Source organism: Eublepharis macularius, chromosome 1 (assembly GCF_028583425.1).
Source record: "Eublepharis macularius isolate TG4126 chromosome 1, MPM_Emac_v1.0, whole genome shotgun sequence".
Classification (NCBI taxonomy): Eukaryota; Metazoa; Chordata; class Lepidosauria; order Squamata; family Eublepharidae; genus Eublepharis; species Eublepharis macularius.
Window position 1 is genome coordinate 108,329,094 of NC_072790.1, and position 15,351 is coordinate 108,344,444.

Here is a 15,351-nt window from a genome sequence, read left to right on the forward strand (position 1 = left end):
GACTGGACATTCATCATCATTGAAACACTTCTCTCCCCTGCCTTCCTTTTCTCCCTCTTCTGGTTTTGTTTTCTATCCTTTTTAAAAAATGTCAATTTGATATCGATATACCATCCTACCATTGTAATAATAAGTGCAACATGTTCTCTGAATTCCCAGCTTTCATTTTTTTATAAGTAACTTTCTAGCCTGTTCCATTGCAGAGATAGGCCTTTTTCCTTATATCTCTTCAAGGGAAGGGGCTTGCATGCTAAGGTATGGGTGGTGAAGCTGCTCCCCTTTTAGACTTCCCCATGCAGATACTAGCAATGTGTTTGTTTTTGATATATATATATATATTTCAAATTCAGCCCTTATATTGATATAGCAATATAAACATGAACAAAAAATAAAAGGGGGAGGGGTGCTGTGACATCACCAATGATGCCATAGATAATGACAGCACCCTCTCTTGAAAATCCTGATTATTTAAGGCACATGAGGAAGAAAATAAACCAACATCATGACTGCAAAAATTCAGAGGGAGGAAAGATGTGTGGAAGAACCATACCCAAACTGATTCCAGTGCTTGTGTATCAACTGCTAAAAAAATCAGGAAGAAGTCAAGCATGCAGGAAAGCCCATGGAAACTCAGTTTCTAGGCATGCAAATCAGGATGGTGGCAAGCAGCAGGATGGATCAGCAAGTGAGGGGCCTTAAGTCTCCCCCATGTACCATTCGTCTGACCTGAAACAGCCTCTGGGGCTTAAGCCACAGTCCCAACCCCCAGCACACCTAGGAACTGAGTTCTGAGCATGGAACTCCTGACACATGGTCTGAGTGTTAGGGCCCAGGAGAAGTTTCACTGGATCATGACCCAAACTGCAGCACTTACCCCCTGCATAGCAGCAAGTGGCAGCCACTTGTTTATACCGAGGAAAGTAAGAGTGCTTACTCCAAGTCACTGTTGAGGCTTCCCTCCTTGTATATCGGTTTTAGTTTTCTTAGAAGAGGAAAGCAGGTTTTGTTCCTCCCTGAACACTGCTGACAGCAATTCATTTGTTTTGCTCCAAAAGATCAATGAGATCCACTGACAAACAATCCTTGTTTTTCTCTTCATTGTTTCATGGATCTAGCCAGAAAGATAGGGGAACTTGACCAAAAAGGTCATAAAAGATGTTTCTGCACAGAGAAACAGAGGTAACCTGGCCTGTCACCTACACTTGCTGCACCACCAGGAGGGTGCCTTGCCCCTTGGAGAGGGGCAAGAAACAAAGTAGTAACATAATTATATAGTCTTGTGTCGCTTAGAAGCTGCCTAACATATATCAATAGATGTTTTTTTTGTTGAGACCTCAATACAGAGAGCATCTGAGAATGGCAAGAATGTCCTGGTTCACAGAAATGAAGATAGGATTCAAGGATGGGTGTGTGTAGTTGAGGACACCAAAATATTCATATGCACGAGAAACTTCTAATCACTATTTTAAAATAGAATTTGTTAAAATAAAAAGTAGCAAAAATGAACTAACAGTTTTATACATTTTAAAAAATGTATACATTTTAAGAAGACATTTCTAGTATAATTATTATGACTTAGCTAAGAATGTGTACCCTTATCAAGTGGGACAGTTAGGCATTGTTAGGAGATGGTTTTAAAATCCTATAAATATGAGAAGCTGAATTGATCAAGAGCTTCTTCTCAGAAGGGGCTCCTTGCATGTGACCTGCTTATATTTGGGTAAGAAAATTTTTATGGACTCATATAATTGCTCTCCTTTAATGATATATGTAGCAATAGTTGATGGTATAATTTTCTGTTGAATTAGCCATTATTAAGAATGCTTCATAGTTATGTTTTAATAAAGGTTTAGAATGAAAGCAGAGATTCTCTTGTAATATTTACTTGTGTACTGTACCCATAATGGACCTAAAAATATTATTAAAGTGTACCTCTAGCCAGGTGTTAAAAGATCCGATATAGGAAAACTAACTACATGTCTAGGGCTTCATGTGCATACCCAGGGGTCATTTTGTAGAAAAAGAGCTGGAGGACCTCATTAGCATAACTCATTAGCATAACATATTAGCATATGCCATGCCTCTTGCCATCACCAGAAATGTGTTATTAGTATAACTGATTTGCATGTGCCTTACATCACCTATTTTGGCTGTTTTGGACCCAATCCTAACCATTCAGGGCCAAAATTGGGCCCAAAATGGCAAAAAGGGGCTGAAAATGGCTGAAAAGGGGCCCAAAATGTTCAGGATTGGGCCGCTGATGAGCGGGAGAGTGATCCACCACCTGTCAGATGCCCGATCCAGGCCATTTCGACCCCAATCCAGGCTGAAACGGGCCCAAAATGGCCGAGAGTCAGGTGGGTGGGGCCACCTGACATGTGACCTCTTTGGGAAACTGCCGGAACTGCGTTCCTGTGTGTTCCCCCTCAAAATGAACCCTGTGCAAACCTATACCTGAATCAGGCCTGACCAGCACTATTCAGAACAAGTGACCCACCTCTTCATCATGTAATTTCATCACAGTTCTCATTTCTTAGTCATGCTAAAGTTCTCATTTCTCAGTCATCACAACCTAATGCTAGGTTGTGATGAAGACAGATGCTGGCAACTGGATATTGTTGCTAGGTACTGGATTAAAATGCCTCTTAAACACTATTTTAAGTATATTACAAATTACAACCTATCGAAAGAAGGGAGCTTTGACTCCCGAAAGTTTAAACCCTGAAAATCTAGTTGGTCTCTACGGTGCCACTGGACTCAAATCCTGCTAAATTACAACCTGTTGGCCTTTTCCACGATCCTCTGAAACATCTGTTCTTGCCCCCCCCACCTTAAATATTGAACATCTCACCTAAAAAAGTGTTGCGGGGAACTTAAAAAAAAACTTGATCACTCTTGTGACCTTTAGTTGGTCCTAGCAAAAGATACTGTATGACTATTTCTTTTTTGAATGAGACTCACTGAAGACTTTCACAACCAAATATCAGTGCATGTTAAATCGCACAGGTCTTTTCTTCTATCTCGCACCCTAATGCCTTGCTCCTCCTCATATAGACAAGGAAGACTCATAGCCTGCTGTTGCTACATGTACATGAGGATATATGTATTTATTAAAATATTTTACCCCACCTTTTTTCGTGGTTCAAGGATGCCCCATATAGTTCCAACACAGTGATGAGCATAAAGAGCTGGAAACCATTGCCCTGTTGAATGCAAGATTTCCTTCCCTTTCATGCTTCACTGGTGCTTTGTTAGGTAGTGAATGCTCTCCCTGTAGCTGCCTTTGTAAAACAGCTTCAGCATCAGTTTCAGTGTGATGGTATTGAAAGCTGATTGCTGTGCCATGTGTGGACAAAACATGACCAGTTTGGCTGCAGCCAGTCAGCGTGGGTCTTGTCCATTACATCACCATCAGACGATGGCTAAACCTGACAACGCCAAACAGTCTACTTGTTGTTGTTGGAGATTTCTTTTTAAATGAAAAAGAAGAAAGCCTGGGGGGGGGGAGGGGGAAACGATATAGTTCCCCAGACTTTCATTGGGAATAGTTGAATATCGTTTGTATAGTAATGAAGAAAACAAAGCCTTAGCTGCCATACTCAGGACTCACACAAGTAGATTCTGAAGGAGAAATGAGACGGAATTGTTGAAAAACAATAAAGAAGGATTTCCTGATTCCACAAAAGAATTTATTAGCAGAATCCAGTGAGATGGTTTGGGGATATTGATTTGTTATGAATGTCACTAGCAACAAATGGCAATAGAATCTAAGCAGAGGGATAACTTTGAACTATAACACCAATGTCAGCTAATTGCATCTAAATAGGCTAATAGTGAGGCTGGTGCCCGTGCAAGGAATACATGCCATGCCATCTTCGGATGAAAACAAGTCACAACTTTATTGATTACAGCCATTTGGAACATTGGCGAGACATAGGGCTCGGATCCACTGCATCAAACGGCCCCTTGCCACTCAATAGCATATTTCCCCAGCACACCTGTTGTTCTCCACACTAATTCCTGGCTTATGTGTGGAAGTCAAGGGTAACGTTTTATAAAGCCCCCTATGACTGTGCTGTATCCTGAGATAATTTTGCTGTCTGGGGACATGATTGTGCTGCCCTATGAATTTATTTCACAACATTTCTCCTGTTTTGTCTGTATTATTTATGCCAATAAAGGTTGCTGTGGCTGGCTGACTCAATAGCATATTTCCCCAGCACACCTGTTGTTCTCCACACTAATGGAGCCAAGTCAGCTCTCTTTAAAAGTGAGAGAGAGGGTCTTATTTAAAATAAATAAACTGATAGATGGGGCCTGTTTATTTTTACCAGTGCACAGGCTGAAAAGGCATGCTTGGGAAGGAGTCGCTGTCCCCCACAATTGTGAGGTGATTCTAGTAAGCGGGAAACTAGAGGAATATGAGAGATTAAATTTGGCATTCAAATGCCAAAACAAATAAATATGTTATCCAGTACACCAAAGAAAGCATGATCTACTTTCCCAAATGGTCCATTTTGTAAGCTTTAACTTCTCCTTAATGCTTGCAAATACTACTTTAGTTCAAAAATCCACCAAGACTCATCCAAGTATTTTTTCTCCAAATTAATAGATGGTTTCTTCATTCAAAGTGCCCAAGGTACTGTACAGAACAGATAATTACCACAAACCAGTAACTGACCCATCTTAGTAATCAGGCCCAAATTCATAATTTTTTTTAAAAAATAGAATTATGTCCCAAAGCTTCATTGAAAGGTAGGTTTTCACAATATTTGAAAACTTAACTAGAAAGCTGCATGGCAGGACTGTCTAGTGAGGGCATCCTACTTTGCTACATACCAAACAAACGTCCCTAAAAGACAGTAGAAAAAGGAGCATTTTCCTGGAACATTTCATCAGGCTCTCACTTGGAAAATGGCATTCTTTGGAGGAATGCTGGAGAACTCGGACATTTCCAATAAGGAGAGAATAGAATTTTAAAGGTCAAAACTAGCATTTCAAATCAGGTTTGGAAACAAACTGTTTACCAGTATAACTGAAAGGACACTAGTACTATGTGCTTTCCAAACTCAGATTCTATGAAAAGACAAGCAGACTTATTCTGGATCTGGTGTAGCCACTAGGCACTATTTAAGGGTAGCCCCACATTAAGCCCATTTCAGTAGTCAAGATATGAATTATGGTGGTGAGAACCAAATCTGTTAGGAAATGGCACCACAACTTTCCTTATTCCAGAGCAGGTAATCCCTTCTCCCACAGATCCACTAGTGGTCACCCAATCTCTATTTTATGTGGCTTCAACTTCAGCTTTTTCATCTCATTGCAGTGTTTAAATATTCTGCAGATAATGAATCTCTCTCTCTCTCTCTCTCTCTCTCTCTCTCTCTCTCTCTCTCTCGCTCTCACACACACACACAACAGGAAAGGGCTTGAATAAGTTATCGACATATTTTATTTCTTGTAACTGAATTCGCACCACATTATTTATTACAGCTGAAACCTTTAAAAAAGACAAATGGGCTAGTAGCAACCCCTGAAATACCTGTATAATATAATGTGCTCTGAAATTGTTGGTCTGTTTCTCAGAGGTCTTACAAGTATCCATTAGCTTTTAAAAGATTCCCCCTCCCATTGTGTTCTGTATAAAGAAACCTAAGTGGAGTTCAAAGCGCAGCAGCACACACTGAACATTTACAAAAAATGTGGCATGATCCCATTGAAGATACGTACAGTGGAAATGAAAGTTAAGCATGTGGTCAGCTTTTCCACTGAGATGGGAGACTTTCAGGTGCTTAATTTTGGCTTGATTGTGCCAAAACTAAGTTGTGATTTCTTTACCAAAGTATTCAGGATGAAATCAAAATCATATTTCAGTTGCGAAGCTCTCCTTTTTAAAGGAACAGGCTCTTCTGAGATTACAAATCATTTTGTAACTCTTCAGTGCCCTCCACCGGCCTGTTTCAGAAACGCCACACTCTGGTAAGGAATCTAAAATCCCACTAGAAAAAAAGAACATTATTTATTCTCTAAAAGAAAAACTCTGGGCTATTAGTAACTTAGAGAAGAGAACATTGCTGTATGTTCCTGTATGAATTTCCTCCAGCTGATGTCACTGATTTAAGAAACAAGCCCGGAAAGTCAAGGTCACAAAGTAATTCTGGAGAGATCTAGTTCCATGAATTCATGTTGTTATAGCACACATAAATGAGATCCTTAGTCTGAAATCCAGGTAAGCCAAACAGCTCAATCGAAGGAGATACTTTAACGGGCTACAATCCTGAGCCACGGGGCAACATGGAGTACCCTGGGATGGTGCAAAGACTCAACTGATACGGTCGTACTGGTGTGGACACCGCTGCCACTCAGAAGCAGGTGCTGTTGCTCTTTCGTCAGTTGCTTCCTCCTGCCCTCCTTTTACGCAATACTGCTGCATACTTTTGTTGATTGGTTGGTCACTTTTCACAGGCTGATAGAGAGACCCAATGGAGGGCAAATGTGAGGATTTCTTAGCAAATGGAACACGCTAGCTCAGTTTTTTCCCCAAAGGAAATAAACAGAAGAAATATAGAGCAATTTAAAATTCAAAAGTTCCATCAGTATATTAAAAATTGATGTGAATTTACAGCATAACTTTTCTTAAACAAACACAACTATATTAATAACCAGCATATGAATGCACTGACTTAGGTTAAAGGCCTATGTTTGTTTATTTATTTATTTACTTTATGTCAAGACTCAAGGTGGATTACACAGTGTGAGATTAGTAAAGTCAATATCAGGAACACTTCCATAAACAATGCTATAGGGTAAACAGATACAAGTTCACAAATACATAGCATTAGTAGGATTCCAGTACAACATAATGGTGAAGTCTATGGTTCCTAACTCATCAGCAGATTATCTGAGATCCCCTCCCTACAATACAGCCCTCCTATCTGAATAAAAAGCCTTTTTAAATAATTTGGTTTTGCATTGTTTGCATAAAACCTGTAGAGTGGCGGCTCCCCCGACCTCCTCGGCCAGGCCATTCCACAGGGTGGGGGCCAGCACAGAGAAAGCCCGTGTACAGGCTGCTGTCGATTTCGCCACTGTGCAGGGAGGCCCCCTCAGGAGACCCTGTTCAGAAGAGCAAAGCTGCCGTGGAGGAGCATAGGGAGGGAGGCAGTCACATAGGTATCCCGGACCAATGCTGTGAAGAGCTTTGTAAGTGATAACCAGTATCTTGAACAGAGCACAGTAACTAATGGGTAGCCAATGGAACAGAAATGGAGTATCTTACAATTTCAACTGCATTACATTATAGTAGCATGAGTAAACCAGTGGGGAGAGGGCTTTAGTCACCCCAGTCCATCAAGAAGGGATTTACACAGGCAAGACTAATTTTTGGTGACTCCAGCAAAAAGATTTCAAGATAGGTGGAAAGCCAAGATGTATTGCCATTGCCTTCCTCTGCAGAGCCTTCCTTGGTCATTCAACCTTGCTTAGCTTCCAGGATCTGATGAGATCAGGCTAGACCAGGCAACCTTCCCTCTTCAAACAGATATATTACCCACTAAAAGATCACATGTTGCTGTGAAATACCTTTACCTGGGCTCCAGGGTGGCATATGGGGCACTGCTTGCTTTGTCTACAAAATCTAGCATCTCCAGAGCCTAGGAGGGTAGGGGTGTGCAATCCAGATCTGGAATTTGGGGGATAAACCAGATTTTTGCTGATCCGGCTGAATCTGGCTTTCTTGAATCAAATCAAAATATCCAAGATCCATTCCTGGGACTTGGATCCAGGCTCCTGGAAACAATGGAGAGTGGCTGAAAACACCTTCCTCAAGGGCCCATAGAATTGGACGCTGTGGTCCAACCTTCCTGAAACTTGGGTATTTAAAGGACAGTCAGGGGTAGGTTCCCAGGAAATTTGGTGGAGTTTGCTAGAAAAATGCCACCCCCAGCCCCCTTGGATCTCCCACAAATAGTTTTCCACAGAGGGAATTATGACTGGAAAAAATCCAGGATTCTGATTTGTTATAACCAGATCAGAGAATCTTTCTGAGATTTCAGGAATCATAGATTTTTTTGGGATCCCTGAAACCTGGATCTAGATTTCCCAGATTTTGGGGGTGCACACCCCTATAGGAGGGCGCATACAGTTCTTAGCTCAAACTACAGAAAAGTAATAAACATAGCAAAAGACTATGAGGTTACTGCCTTTCTTCTCCCAACAGCTGATCAGTACTAACATCTGTTTAGCGGGGAAAGGGAGGTGATTTTGACTGTGCTTGATTGTTCCAGGGCAACAATATTCATGCTTGCATCTTTGATGAAATGGAACATGTTTTTGCTCATATGGCTCATTTCTTGTCCTCCCCAATACAACCCAAAGTGCCCCCCACAATGTTACTCATAGGGAACAGGGAAACCCCATCAATAGATTCGGAGAGTCAGAGGTCAGCAATAGGAAGAGGGAATCTGCAAAAATCGTCCCCCATCTTCTCCCTGCAGAAATTCTCTGTGGTATCCAAGCCCTTAATTTTCTAACAACTAGCTGAAAAGCTCTGACAACTTGTTTCATTCACACAAAACCTGTAATTAAACTACAGTGATTCAAAGAACACTTGCACTCAAAATGAGTGGGACTTGATATAAATATGCTCGTGGTCAGTGCTAGGCTAAGACTGTAAGCATCCTATGAATTACTATGGAAATCAATCAAAGTTAATTAACTAAACATCAGAAAACAGCTCATTCTTTAACGACCATAAGCTGAAAAGTTTCTATGAAGTTTCTGTCCATCATCTTCAAGGCCTCCTGGAGGACTGGGGATGTGCCACAAGATTGAAGAGCGAATGTTATCCCAGTCTTTAAGAAAGGGAAGGAGGACGACCCAGGAAACTACAGGCCAGTCAGTCTGACTTCTGTTGCTGGGAAGATATTAGAGCAGATTTTAAAGGGATCAATCTGTAAGCATCTGAAGGACCACTTAGTGATCCAGGGAAGTCAACATGGTTTTGTCCCCAACAGATCTTGTCAGACCAACCTGGTTTCCTTCTTTGATCAAATGATGAGCTTACTGGATCGTGGGAACTCTGTCAATGTGATTTACCTGGATTTTGGTAAAGCTTTTGATAAGGTTCCCCCATGACATTGTAATGGGTAAACTGGAAAATTGCAGACTGGACTATAGGACAGTTAGGTGGATAGGGAACTGGTTAGAGGACCACACCCAAAGAGTGGTGGTCGATGGCATTTCATCAGATTGGAGGAAAGTTTCCAGTGGGGTGCTGCAGGGCTCGGGTTTGGGCCCGGTACTTTTCAATATTTTTATCAATGATCTGGATAAAGGGGTAAACGGGCTACTCATTAAATTTGTTGACAATACCAAATTGGGAGGAGTGGCAAACACCCAAGAAGATAGAGTTAAAATTCAACAAGACCTGAATACTCTGGAGAAGTGGTTGGTTGTGAACAGGATGCAATTCAACACAGATAAGTACACAGTATTACATCTGGGCCACAAAATGTGAAGCACAAATACAGGATGGGAGATACACTTCTGGGTAGCAATGTATGCAAAAGAGATCTTGGGGTAAGAGTGGACAGTAAGCTAAATATGAGCAGTCAGTGTGATGCGATGGCAAAAAAAGGCAAACAGTCTTGGGTTGTATCAAAAGGGCCATTGCATTGAAATCACAGGAGGTCATAGTCCCTCTCTATACTGCCTTGTTCAGGCCGCGCCTGGAGTACTGTGTGCAGTTCTGGAGGCCTCAGTACAAAAAAGATGTGGACAAAATTGAGAGGGTGCAGAAGAAAGCGATGAAAATGATCAGAGGTCTGGAGACTGAGCCCTACGAGGAAAGGCTGAGGGCCTTGGGAATGTTTAGTGTGGAGAAAAGGAGATTGAGGGAGGACATGATTGCTCTCTTTAAATATTTGAAAGGCTGTCATTTGGAGGAGGGCAAAGAGCTGTTCCAGTTGCCAGCAGAGGATAGGACTCAAAGCAATGGGCTTAAATTACATGCAGAAAGGTACCAGCTGGATATTAGGAAAAACTTTTTCATGGTCAGAGTAGTTCAAAGGTGGAATCAGCTGCTTAGGGAGGTGGTGAGCTCCCCTTCACTGGCAGTTTTCAAGAAGAGGCTGGATGAATATTTGTCAAGGATGCTTTCTGCTCATTCTGCATTGGGTAGGGGGTTGGACTAGGTCTGTATGGCCCCTTCCAACTCTGTGATTTTGTGATCTTTTCAGTACTTTTTTTGACCCCTTAACCTGGATAAATACTGAGAAAATCTATCCTTCTGATATTTTAATCGCACCGTTTCCAAAGCACATGGCTTAGTTTCCCTAGAAGGTTCAAGTGTGAGGAATGAAATGAGCAGGCATTTATCAGATACATTTTAATTATCAAATATTGTCTACAATTTTAAGGAGATGCATGTAGCTAACACCTCAAATTAAATGTATGTCAAAACAAACCCCTTCAAGTTACAGTTTCACTTTGCAAATAACCATATTTAGGACAGAGCCAAAATGAAAGAAAATAACATGGTCCTTTTTATTGCACCATCCACTTGTGAGCATAAACTTCTGGAAAGTGCTCTGATATGTTCATATCTCTGACGTGTGAAGCTGGAAAGCTTTGAGCACTCGCACCAATGGGAGTCTTGCAATCAGAGATAGCAGTTTCCTAACTGCTGCCTCTTATTTTCTCCAACCAGTGTCCCACATCTCACTCCATATAGCTCATAGGTTTTTCAAGGCATTTGGTTATAGGAAATGAAGGGGGAGAAATACTAATTAATGGTGTTTGTAAAGCATGCAGTAGATCATAGATCAATCCAGAACATTACATGAAAATCAAGTAATTCAATTCCTACTTTGGGAAGTTTTGTAAAAATATAGACCAATGTTTATTTTAAAATACCTTATATGATACATGATTTGTTCTTTGCAACTCCATTCATAAAATGTTTCAGTACATTTTAAACTTAAAATTGACACTGCTACAGGCTAAAACAAGACATTCATGTTTGCTGAGCTATGGCTATAATCCAGCACATGGTGTGCTCATAATTTCCCCTGAGAAAATGGGACCTGAGAATGGGTAAGGTCTGCAAACGATTGCTTAGGTTATTCAGCTGTAAAACAGTATCCATTTAGATAATGTATTGAATTATCATAATTTGATCTTCAGGTATGATAACTGTTGTATCCTTTGGTTAGAGATGTCTGTAACTCTAATTGCAATACCTTGGTATACCTTGCTAATTAGTACACCTTTTAATACTCATAATTTGTGATAAACTCTAATTCCATTGTAAACATTTTTGTTATATTCAGATTGCAGAGCTACAGTCCACTGGCTGTACAGCAGAGCATGTAACTAAGGTTCAACACTTTCTATACACAATTAAATTACACACGCAACTGATAAAGACTTTCAATACGTGTATAATAAACTCCTTTAAACCATAATCCTTGCAAACACTTACGAGTCAAACAGTAATCAAGGCTGAAACCACTTTAGTGTACAGCAATGCAGAGTTCTACAAAATGAATGCACTACAACCATCTTTTTTTCCTTGCACAGGACAGTATGGAATGTCTTCTACAGCCCCCTAAGGAGGCTTGCATTGCGATGGGCATCAAAAGCCATCTGATCAAATGAACCGTGGTTTATCAGATCTCTCACTTTTTCTCTCAGGTCATAAGATGCTTTGGCTATTCTCCGAGATTCCTCAATAGCGGTCTCCTTGTCCCTTAGAATCTGATTGCTTTTCTGATTTTTCCTTCTTATGGCTTCTTGCATTTCCCGCAGGTGACATTTCTCTTCATCATCAAGCTTCTGTTTGCGGCAGTGATGGTTTCTTTGTTTCATGCAGTTAATTTCTCTTGTACGTTGCGCTCTGTCTTGGATATTTTTGGTCATGATTTCTTTGGCTTGCTGGATCTTCATCTCAGCTATCTGTAGCAACATTTCCTTGCGCCTTCTCTTTTCTTCCTCAGTCTCTTTTGCTCTAACCTTGGCTATCAAGCCTTGTTCTTCTTCCTTGCAAGATTTTTCTTTTAATTCTCGATTCCTTTCTTCAAGCAGTTGCTCCAGGATTTCTTGGGATCTCTGGAGCTTCTGTTCAATACAGAGCCTTTTGTAGAGCTCCTCAGCTTTGAGTCTGTCATCCACCCGCTCCTTCATGTGCATGTGCCTGGCTTTTTTGTATTCATTGGTATCTGCTCTCTTCCTTTTCCTTTCCATTTCCTTCATCAGCCTCTTCTCCAGGGCCTGCAGCATCTGCTCCTTATACATATGGGAGGAGTGTTCCTTAGCATTCCTGTCATTTAACTTTTTGTCCCACAGCTGCCTTTCCTGACAACGTTTCCTGTAGTCAGCCTGAAGTTTACTGCTGTCCAGTTTCATCCTCCGCCTACTCTCCTGCTCTTTGGCCATTTTCTTCCACTTTTTGTCCCGTAACATCATTTCCTTCTCTCTGGCCACCAACAGCTGCTGTTCTTCCAACCTGAGCTTGGCTTTTCTTTGATCTCGGTCCCTTTGCCACTGGTCTAGATTTTCCACCAGCTGGTACTGTCTCTCCTTTTCCATCCGTGCTTTGTGCTTCCTTTCCTTCCGCCTCATCTTCTCCCAAGCCTCAGAGACCTGCAGCTGCCTGTCCTTCATCTCTTCCTCCTCCTGGTGCCTGGCCAACATCAGAGCTGCAATCTTTTTGTCCCTTTCAGGGATCAAATCCTGGTACCTCTTGTCAGTGAGATCCTGGACACTCATCTGGGGGTCTCCTTTCCGGGACTTATGGTGGCGGTAGTAGTGCTGGCGGTGGTGCTGTCCATTTGGGTCACGACTGAGGTAAGCTTGCGGCTCATCGTCCTCGTATGGCCTAGCAAAGGAGTGCATGAGCTCCGTTATACTGGGGCTGCTCTCGCAGGGCTCCTGCCAACTCCTTGGCTTCAGCTCCTTCTTCTCCAGCTTGGGAGAGAGCTTCTCCAGCTGGGAGAAGGAGAAGGAAGAGGGGCAGATGGAGGGCGGCTTGCTGGCGTCAATAGGGAAGTCGGCGCCATACTCGAGGGGCCTGGCCACAGGGCTGGCCCACTGGTCGTCCCGGAGCAGCTCCTCCACGCGAGTGCCTCTGCCCGCTGGGGAGCGGCTGGTGGGCTCGGGGTGGGCTTGGAGTTCCCCGCCGTAGAGGGTGGTGCACGAGGTGGTGTAAGGGGTGGCGCAGCCTTCGCCTGCCGGGGCCAGGTGGTACTGCGGCCAGGCGGCCGGGTGGCGCTGGTGGGCGGCGGCGGCGGCGTGGCTTTTGCTGCGGTGCTGCGAGGAGCTCCTGCTCTTGCCCTTCCGCGGCAGCACCGCCCGCGCCTCGTCGCGGTACATTTGCGCCAGGCCCTGGCGCCCCAACAAGCCTTCGCCCCCCGCCGCCTCAGGCTCCGAGCTGTAGGCGTCGGCGAAAGCGCGCGGCGGGGAGAAGCGGCCGGGGCTGCTCAGCCGCCGCGCCATCTCCTGCTGGCTCTCGGCACCGGACAAGCTGCAGCAGGACGCGGCGGGCGGCTTCTTCGTGCCCTTGCTGGTGCTGGGCGCGCCTCGGTCGCTCGGGGAGACGCGCCGCCCGTGCTCCGCCCCGAGACTCTGGCCTGACCCCCGCCGCGGCCGACGCCGCTGCTGTTGGCGCCTCATGGCCGAAGTGCCTGCCCCGCTGCCCACGCAGCGCCCTGCGCAGCACAGTCGGCGCCCGCCGGCGTCACAATGCTGGGCCGCCGCCGGGCAACAAGGCGCTCCCTGCTCCGGCCCGCTAGTCTTTGGTCCTGCGCCGCTCCTCCTGGCGCTACGTGTTTAAACTGGTTGAAAACGGTTTACGTGGTCAGAGCTGCTTTCTTTGGATACTCTGGAGACAGCCGGCTAAAGAAATGCCTGAGAATCCTTTGGCAGAGTACCGGGATCCCTTCGGAGAAGTGCAGGGCGGTTATACGCGACTGGAATTTTGAAAGTGTAGCGCAAACATGTCCAGTGCCTATTCTAGAGCTGCTTGTCAGGTTTCTTTGGCAGGTTAATGCTCTTTCTGAAGGTCTCTCCTACTAGGTGGTTGTGGAAAGTGTCGTCGAATCATATGGCGACCCCTGCTGGGGTTTCCAAAACAAGAGACTAACAGGTGGTTTCCTATTACTTGCCTCTGCGTAGCAAGCCTGAGCTTGGAGGTCTCCCATCCCATTATTAACCGAGGCTGACCTTCACTTCCGAGGTCTGATGAGATCAGGCTTGTGTGGGCTTATCTATTTAGGTACTCCAGAAAAAAGAACACAAGACATTAGAGCTGTTTCAAAAGTGCTTCATGCATCTGACACTTTCATCCTACCTGCCATATAGCATGTTGTTCAAGAAGACATACAAATCTGTATAACAAGCAATCTTGACTGAATATGCATCATATAGAGTACTGAGTCGAAGCCCATCTTGGTTAATAGTAATGGTGCTTGAGTTCTCAAATTAATGGGAAAGGTGCCAAGCCTCAAGCTGGCCCAGAAGTCAGGCTCATCAATCTGAAACCTTTGGGCTGCCCCTAGATGCACATGTTGTTGTTGCTGCAGGGGAAATGCATGGTGTACATGATCAGGTATTGTCTTCCTAACTACAGGTCCTGTCCATGGCACAAGAAAGCAGGTTCTCTAGGACCGAATATTGGTGAGTTCCAATGGGTACTTATTTGAATAATCTGAGTGTTAAATACAACATTCACAAGATGATGCTTTTGTCTGAAATGAGAGTTTTAAATTCAGAGTAATTGCTGCCCCCTTATAACATCCACTCAAACCTTGTCATAATTAATAACTAGGATTAGAATCTTCACTTCATCCTGTGGTAAAGAAATGATGGGGGGAAATATACAGTATATGCAGAGGTCATTTGGTAGAAAAAGAGCTTCAGGAACTCATTAGCATAACTCATTAGCATATGCCACACCCCTTGACATCACCAGAAGTGTGTCATTAGCATAACTGATTTGCATGTGCCACACCCTCTGACCTCACCTATCCTGGCTGTTTTGGACCCAATCCTGGCCATTCAGGGCCGAAATTGAGCCCAAAATGGCAAAAAGGGGCTGAAAATGGCCCAAATTGGTCAGAACTGGGCTGCTGCTGAGCGGGAGAGTGATCCACCACCCGTAAGAGGCCAGATCCTGGCCATTTTGGGCCCAATCCAGGCCAAAACGGGCCCAAAATGGCCAAAAATCAGGTGGATGGGGCCACCTGACGTGACCTCTTTGGAGAACTACCGGAACTGCGTTCCTGCGTGTTCCCCCTCAAAATGAGCCCTGAGTATATGTATCTTATGTATCTTACATATAATATATATTTAGCA

At 43.7% G+C, this 15,351-nt stretch overlaps 1 protein-coding gene across 1 annotated transcript; it reads right to left on the bottom strand.

The window, feature by feature from the left end:
* Nucleotides 1-11,389: 11,389 nt before the first annotated feature.
* CCDC185 (coiled-coil domain containing 185) lies at nt 11,390-13,494 on the bottom strand. Its single transcript, XM_054997651.1, has one exon. It carries the CDS (start codon nt 13,492-13,494, stop codon nt 11,599-11,601), a length of 1,896 nt encoding a protein of 631 aa, XP_054853626.1. The 3' UTR covers nt 11,390-11,598.
* Nucleotides 13,495-15,351: the final 1,857 nt, after the last annotated feature.

Excerpts from the sequence above, each read along its gene's own strand:
- CCDC185 (XM_054997651.1), bottom strand. The coding sequence starts at position 13,494 with ATGGCGCGGCGGCTGAGCAGCCCCGGCCGCTTCTCCCCGCCGCGCGCT.